This window comes from Alosa sapidissima, chromosome 22, assembly GCF_018492685.1.
Source record: "Alosa sapidissima isolate fAloSap1 chromosome 22, fAloSap1.pri, whole genome shotgun sequence".
NCBI classification, from domain to species: Eukaryota; Metazoa; Chordata; class Actinopteri; order Clupeiformes; family Clupeidae; genus Alosa; species Alosa sapidissima.
The window spans coordinates 26,666,807-26,675,458 of record NC_055978.1 but is presented as its reverse complement, the minus strand read 5'-3'; the positions used below and the strand labels follow the sequence as shown (position 1 = coordinate 26,675,458).

At 40.7% G+C, this 8,652-nt stretch overlaps 1 protein-coding gene across 1 annotated transcript; it reads left to right on the top strand.

The window, feature by feature from the left end:
- The first annotated feature begins 5,947 nt into the window (after positions 1-5,947).
- On the top strand, positions 5,948-8,632 carry six3b (SIX homeobox 3b). The gene is made up of 2 exons (XM_042078771.1): positions 5,948-6,752; positions 7,694-8,632. The coding sequence occupies exons 1-2, from the start codon at positions 6,061-6,063 to the stop codon at positions 7,863-7,865; spliced, it is 864 nt and encodes a 287-aa protein (XP_041934705.1). The 5' UTR covers positions 5,948-6,060; the 3' UTR covers positions 7,866-8,632.
- The last annotated feature ends 20 nt before the right edge of the window (positions 8,633-8,652 follow it).

Below are 8,652 nucleotides of genomic sequence, written 5' to 3'. Positions count from 1 at the left end.
GGACACGACTGTCTGTGTGTGGGAATTCACAAATGGATTTCTCACTCACACAAAAAATGCATCTGTGTAATGGCACTGAAAGATATCTCTTCTGGGAGGGAGTTTCGTTTCAGTTAGAAGTTAGATTGTAAAGGATGATGTCCGTGCAATTTCAATGTTATGATCAAATCATAGAAAAGTTGTGACAATTGTGAAGTTAACCAATAACTGGATGTGGTCAAGATTACACTAACAGAAAATCACAGCCTTTACCCAACTTTTCATTAACGTGTTTATTGATTCCCTAATTTTTTCTGGACAGTAAAGCTTAGGATATAAAGAAAGAGATGGATCAGAATGTGGGTGTGTGTGTTTTAAATACATTCTGTAAGTTATTTCCTTCTAGAAAATTGGTGTAAGAAACCTTTAGAAGCTCATTCTCTAAATATTATTATTATTATATTACTGCATTAAGAAGTTGTGACAGAATGGTGCTATACATGGTGTAGCTTTTACATTTTATACATTCTAAAGGTGGATGTTCTCTATGGATTGCATAAAGTATTGCAAGTAAAGTGGTATCTACCATGGATGTGGGCATCCCCTTGTAAGGGACATTTAAATATAGACCTTTCTGCACATTCATTCATTTCCTTTTTATGAACCATACTCAGTACAGGGACTCCATTCAGATTCTCAGGGACAGTGTTCAGCTTACAGCTTTACAGTGTTTGACCCATGTTATATACAACCTCAGATGTACTGGACACAACAACATTCAATCAGTCAGAACTGACAGACCAAAGACCAAATTGCCGCAAAAAAAAAATGTAACGCAAGTGTGGAATGGGGAAACTGTTGTGTTGCTCTACAATAGAGGAAAGGAAGGGGGGAGATTGAGGGGGGGGGACTAGTGAGACTGCCCGCTGAGCTGGGATTGAATTTTTATAGAGTTTAGAGACTGTTTAGCATTTAATTCTACCAGTGGTGCCTAGCGAGTGGAAAGGAGACTTAATTACATTCCAGTCCCTTAGTCCCTGATGATCTTCCCCTCCTACCCTCAGTGGCCCTGTCCTTTAATTATTTTTTTTTACAAATGCACCACGCTGTTGGCGTCCATGTGAATGCATTGCCGCACGATTGTGAGATCACCTTGACATGATCCAAACCAAGAGGCCAAGTTATTTGCAGTTTGCTACCCACATGAGGCAGAGTGCACAAAGGGAGAAACCGCACCATCTCACAGCAGCACGGCGCACGCTCTCGCACACTTTGCAACTGAGCAGAAACCCAATCTGATGTGATTTCAAAGAGCCTATTAAGTGGAGACCTTTTCAGAGATGGGCCAGACACCAGAGATGGCCTTCATTCTTTAAAGCATTCTTTCCCGCTTGGCATGCCAGAAGACTTTTACTAGCCATAGTCAGGGGGGGAACTCGGAGTGGAACATTGTGGGGGGTTGAGCCCCCTAGGGTTCATTTCATGCTCTAGAACAGTTTCGTTCATCATGATGATATGACCATTGGGAGGGTTGCATTGGCTGGTTTTGATTATCTTATGCTCATGGTAAACAGATGGCATGTGGTAAGCCTCACCTTGGGTCAGGCAGGAAACATATCTCTTGTCTCATTCTCCTCATAGCAGGCCCTGATGAGCATGTGGAGAACACATAGTGACCACAGTGTGGCACCTATATCTGTGGTCCTGTGGACCAGGTAATGAAAGTCCAGGTAATGACAGTCCTTATAGTTTTTTTTTCAGAGATGACCGGATACTCATTTGGTCTGTAATAGAAATAGATGGCCTGTTTGCATAATAGAAATAGATGCTCTGTTTGCATGTAGTAATCAGATTTACTATCTCACTTCAGGTGGCACATCCTTAAGGGCTGGACTCAATGACTGAATATATCACAGTGGCAGGAATATGCTGTCCCATTTCGAAGGCTCCTTCAAGTGCGGTGGAGGAATCCAGCCAAGTCGCGAATTCAACCATTTAATCCTTTGCAGTCCAACCCACTCCAAGACTCAACATGCATCAGTCAGAATGATTTTATGTCAGTATAACTAGGCATTATGTAGAAATAGAAGGCTGGAATATATATTTTCACTTAATTTGCTAAAATGCTATTATTAAATACTAAACAGACACCTTCATATCATCAACAACAGCTGTTTTATTATGACACGTAAGTTACAGTGTACAGAGCAAATGTTTTCAGCACATTAATGTCATTCTTACCCTAATGTCCCTCACTTCAAATTATAATGGATTATGATTTCATGAATGTATTAAATAATAGATTATAATAATATTATAATAATATATACTCCCTCTACCTTTATGGATATACATACCTACATCAGTCAAAAACATACATTAGTAGGCTTAAAGAGCTACACTTCATTATTTTATAACGAATCAGTTAAAGTTAAACTGGTGCATTTAAAATTTTACATGCCTGAAAAATAGGCATAAATTAGCTAATAAATGTTGTAACATACACACAAAGATTGTTTCAACTTTTGGGTGAACATAAAAAATAAGCTGTAAGTGTGTGTAAATAGGGAGCTTTGGCTTATATCAACAGGTTCATGCTCTATTAAACAAAACTATAACAAATTGTGTTGACTTTGCTATAATGATGCAAAAATTGTGCTGGTTCATTGCCATGAGACCCATGAAGGACAAAGATGTCTCTAACCAATACGGGCCTTGACCTGCCAGTCAATCATGTGCTCTACCAAGGAGGAGTGTGTGCTTGTGGAGGGGTGGTCCTTCAGAGAAAACACTGAATGGAGGGAGTATCGACTCCACCCAATGTTACAAACAACCACCACCCACCCACATCACTAATTAGACCTGCCCAAAAAACTGTGTTACAAAAGCATTGCTTTAAAGCATTTTCATGACTTCACTAAAAATGGTTCACTTCTATTTCTCTATGACTACTTATGCTGCTGTGCTGAGCAACTATGGCACTGAAAATACCAACCCAAATCTCATAACCATCCCAGTGAACTGCGAGTATACAATATTGGACAAATTATAATTGATCTTGTTCAAATGTATATAATTATTTTATGGTATTATTTTTTGACACGGGGTGCATTGTCGTGTAGGCTGTGGTGCACCGATTTGCTATAGTCGTATGTGTTTCACAGTACATAAACTGCTATATAAACGGTGCAGCTGTGCAAACTTTCTACAAAATTCATGAACATAAAAAAGATACTGAAACTTCATTGTGTCAATCGTAGCCCCATTAAATCCAATAATTGTGTTTATATAGTAGAATGCACTTAAAACTAACTAACTGTCTTCACTTGACAAAACAAACATACTGGCAGGGTGCCCATCAATTGAAATACATGTCACAAATGTCATTTTAAAATTCCAAAATATTAAACAGCATTCAGTGTATGCTGCTGGCTATACATTATGATTGTTGAGAGGAGATTTAATCATCATCAACTACAATTCCTAAAAGGAAAATATACGTGTGTGTGAATGACTAGCCAGTAGCCACAACTTTTTGTCATAATTCCTTTACTTCCTTTCATGAAAAAGCAGCTATGCATTTAATAAAATGACAGTATAAAATAAGCCCAAAGACTCACAGAAAAGTCACAAAGGACATATGTTAGTCAGTTATGAACACCCGAACTATCTCTGGCCTGAAAATATATTTTCACCTGGTGTCACCACGCAAGAGGTGAGGTGTCATGAATCGGCCAATCACTTGTAATTTGCTCTTGTCAACTTAGATAACTTCAATAATGTCCACTTATTTCATGTAGGCTCAATTGTTGATGGAGATCACACCAGTTTTGTATTTGTGTTTCGCTTTCCATAGATGGGCCTAATTAAAATTATGTCAAAACAAGACAGAAAGCCTTGTCACTTCATGTTTTTGGCCTTAAGCTCATAACTTCAACATAACCTAAATATTTTCTTCAAGTAGTCTACTTTCTCTTGACAATATCACGCCACAAATGCCATGCGTTGTTACATGCAGTCTACGAAAGAATAACCTAGTGTTTGAAATAGAAATCATAGCAATGCCAGGTGATTCCGAGGTTTGTTCATTGGGGACAAAGGTGAGCAATGAATGATGGCACACACTGACATAGGTGAAATAATCAATTCTCTGATGCATACATAGGTGAAAACCATCCTCTGATGCCTTTGGTCACTGCTGGTAAACGTTTATGTAATAAATGAACAGCTTTCGAAAGTTGGGAAAAATGGGAACCGCGCATGCGGCTGAGTACCTGAATAAAGTGCGACGGGGCGTAATAGTTTTTGGCAATCAATTATAAGCAAACGCACCAAGTTATTTAATCACACGTGAACATATCTGAATTAAGCTTTTCCAAAGAAAGCCCATGCCACCACAAAGTATACATAGGCTAGGTTGGTGAATTAGGCCTGTCTCGTATCAGGACTGCTGACTCCCTATGGAAAAATGCATACGCTTGTAATTAGTGAATCTAAGTTAATATGAGATAATTTACGATCAAAGCAGTTGTTGCAACATCTCTGTTGTGGTAGTTAATTAAAATGTGTCCGTTTCTTCCATAAATAGGCTAACAAAATAATAGTCTACGGTGTATTTACGACGACAGAATTAATTGCAGACCAAATGTTGTATTTGACCTCAATGTTGTTTTAAAAGGACAGAGACTACTTTACTCTTCCACAATTCCTTTTGAAACACAGGTCTCGCGATGAGGTCGCTTCTTGCTAAGATGTCAATGTATTTGCAAGAAATTTCAACATTCTCTTAATCGGTAACCAAGACAGATAATCGCTTATCCGCGGGGGGCGAGCTTACGACTTCTGTCTGCTGAAGTAGTGATTATGTTCTTTACACTTACGTCAAAATGTCACAAATGTGTAAAGCAACATATCCCACATGGCCTTGCATGTAACAGACCAGAAATACATTTCGCGCGTCATTTCCATGTATTGTTTTAATTATCTTAATTGTCAACTATGTTATGCATCAATCCGGAAGTTTGTACTTAATATTTGTCACTCATTTGTTGCCTACATTTCTGCGCAGGCCACTGAAATGGGTCTACTGTTAGACCCGGATTGGCTGCCCGCGGTGAATGGCGTTTCCCAATGGAGAGAGGGCAATTAAATACTAAGCCTCAGGATAAACAGACAATTAGTCCAAATGAATTAACCTGTTTGCGGCATTAATTACAATCGTTGCTTAAACAATGACACGTTGTTTAAATAAAGACATGTAAATGAATGTTATTTAGAGCAGCGTTGCTTGACAAGTCAATCTTTTCCCAAAGACGATTTCCACTAACTGAATGGAGATTGCGCGAGAGGAAATTTGACCGTCTGTCAAGAGAGAAAGTCGTGAAAACAACAGCTGAAACTGTTGGCAAACACAGACAAAGATTACGGCACAATTTCTCACATACTGTCTACAATACCCTAGAAACATAAAGGCTACATGTCTATGTAGTGCACTTATAATAATGGGTGAATACACTTACAATAAATGAGGCTATATGTGACGTTTTCCCCAAAACCTCAATAAACGACTCTCTCATGATATAACCCTGACGATTTTCGGCCCAAAAGTTTGGACTACAAGGTTTTGCAGCCGACGTGCATATTCAGATCCATCGGCCTTCTCCGATAAACCCAATACACAACCTTTTCTTTGAAACGACATGGAAAGTGGCAATAACTTCTCTACCTTCCACACTCTGACATTGAAAGAGTTGAAGTCTCATTCTCTTGCTCGTGGGATCCTACAGGGAGAGGTCGCCTCTGATTGGTGCACCCGTTAAACCCGTGCATACACAGCAAAAGTGGAGAGGGGTGGAACACGCGCGCTAATGACGCCGAGCTTGACAGTGATTGGCAAGGCTGCCATGACAACTGCAGGACGACATCAGGAACACCAATAGAAAAGGGAAAGAAGATGTTTCGGGTGAACATTCTGACTTGATGAAGGGGAATATTAGTTTGTGCTGAAGGCGACAGCCACAGAATTTCGAGGTAGTTATTTTGTTGCCGTCCCTTTGTGAAGATTTTTGGTCCGGCGGCCTCATGGTTTTCCGGTCACCCTTAGAGATTTACCCATCACACCTTTTCCTGCCTAGCCTCGCGGACCGGCCCCTGCTCTTGGCCGGTGCCCTTCCCAGAGCGCGGTCCCCGGAGGATTTGCCCATGTTTCAGCTGCCAAGCCTAAACTTCTCGGCCGAACAGGTGGCCAGCGTTTGTGAGACGCTGGAGGAAACAGGAGACATTGAGAGACTTGGCCGATTTCTATGGTCCCTGCCGGTGGCACCGGGTGCCTGCGATGCCATTAACAAGCACGAGTCCATTCAGCGAGCCCGCGCTGTGGTTGCCTATCATACTGGGAGCTTCCGCGAGTTGTATCACATCCTGGAGAACCATAAGTTCACTAAAGACTCTCACGGCAAACTTCAGGCTATGTGGCTGGACGCGCACTATCAGGAAGCCGAGAAGCTCCGCGGAAGGCCCCTTGGACCCGTTGACAAGTACCGAGTACGAAAGAAGTTCCCTCTTCCTCGGACCATCTGGGATGGAGAGCAGAAGACACATTGTTTCAAAGAACGGACACGCGGACTTTTACGAGAATGGTATCTCCAGGACCCGTATCCAAACCCCAGCAAGAAAAGGGAATTGGCACAAGCCACGGGACTAACGCCCACCCAGGTGGGCAACTGGTTTAAGAACCGGCGGCAAAGAGATAGAGCTGCAGCAGCCAAAAATAGGTGAGTTTACAGCTCATATTTAATTAAAAGGTGAAAACATGGAGCGTGCGTAAACTGCGTAAAGGCGTACGAAAACGAAAACCTTTTCTCGCAATGTGCGTCAAAATATATGGTAGTCTACTTCTATTTGTGTTCTAATACGGAAGACTTCTGTACATAGCAATATGTAGACTAACCATAGGTAAAAGGGGGAAATGTGGATGATAAAAAGACAGAAAGTCACTGGGGTAATTATGCATTTCTCAAGTAAGCGTTTTCAGACAGCTGGGATAAATACACTATACAGTTTTATACATTAAACTCTTAAAATGCAGGCTATTTCAAGCATAGCGTAACCCATAGTTGAACAAAATATTTAGACTTTTGGGACACCTTAAGCTGTTAATGTGCAAATTATTTTAACATTCAAGTTAATGAGAAAAATCCCCATGACTTTTTTCTGAACCCAGTAGGCTAGGTAGACGGTAATTGTGTATAGGCTTGACGTAAGAGGCTGATCATATTTGGGTTATTAGATAGAACAATTCTTTATTCCTACAAGCAGGCAACTGATGTTTATAGATAACCTTGCCTTACACCTTTGTGAAAATATCAAAGAACTCCAAGGCTATGCCAATTGTAGGAAAAAATGCATTCGAACATTTAATCTTAGGCCTATACTTATACATATTAATTTACCAAACATTCCAAGCAGAAAAGGAAACACTATAGATTGAGGCAGGCTAACTGCTGGATGAACATTGCTTTTTTAAATGTCCCCTATGTTGACAAATTATCATTTGTAGACACATTATTGTGGGCTGCATTTCTGTGAAAGGTGAGGAAGTGGTATGCCAATAATTCGGGTTTCCCTCCCTGTGCGTTTCGCTGTTCATATTTCTATAGGCTATATAAAGTTAGAACGATGCATTCTGAAAGGTGTGCGTTTGTGTTTCTTCCAGGCTTCAGCACCACGGCCTGGGCCAGGGCAGCCTACGATCTCTGTCCGAAGCAGGCTGCACCCCTCACAGCTCAGCCGAGTCCCCAACCGCCAGCGTGTCCAGTCTGATGGAGCGAGCGGACGCAGGCACCATCCTTTCTGTTACGGACAGTGACTCTGACTTTGATGTTTAAGTGAGACGACAGTGTTGACCTCCCGTGAACTTGGACCAGAAAAAGAGAAAGTTTTCGGTTGGGCAAGAGTGGGACCAATCGGTACAAACAAATAGTTCTTGTGAGAATTGAAAGACTAATGGCTAGCATGTTGAAAACGCCTTTGCAGACAGGCGCTGCCTCTTCTCACCCTGTAAAGCCTGCATGATATGGTTCGATGTTAATTTTAAAAATACGGTTGTTTTATTAACGTGAACAAATTGACCGAGACTCTTGGAGGAAACAGTCCCTCGACACTTTTCATAAAGCTGACCTCTCTTTTTGTCACATCTCAGCAGGAGGATCATCCTTTCATATTAGATACTCTATTCAGACAATCGTTTTAGTCGAAAGCACCTTTCCCGTCACCTTCGGCCGCAGGAAGGTTTCCTACCTTTTCATGTCTAAACCTGTGTGTGTGTGTGTGTGTGTGTTGATGAGAGAGAGAGAGAAATAAGTGTGTTGAGAGAGAGAAAGAGAGAGAGAGATAAACAGAGAGCACGTATGCAAGTGTGAAGAAAGAGTATATTTGATTATTGTGTGTAGGTCTACAATGTGTATGTCATGTCAGTATGCTTCTTTCCTTTGAAATTCTACATTTTCTCCTCCATGAAATGTGTCTAAATATTTGTAAAGTGCTTTGATATTTCAGTGTTTGTGCGTTTTATACTCTAAATAGGTTTATGGCGCTGAAGAACAGTGTTATGGGTCACTTTTATGCAAATAAATATAATTTAATATAAGTATAATTCAATACAAATTTCTCTCT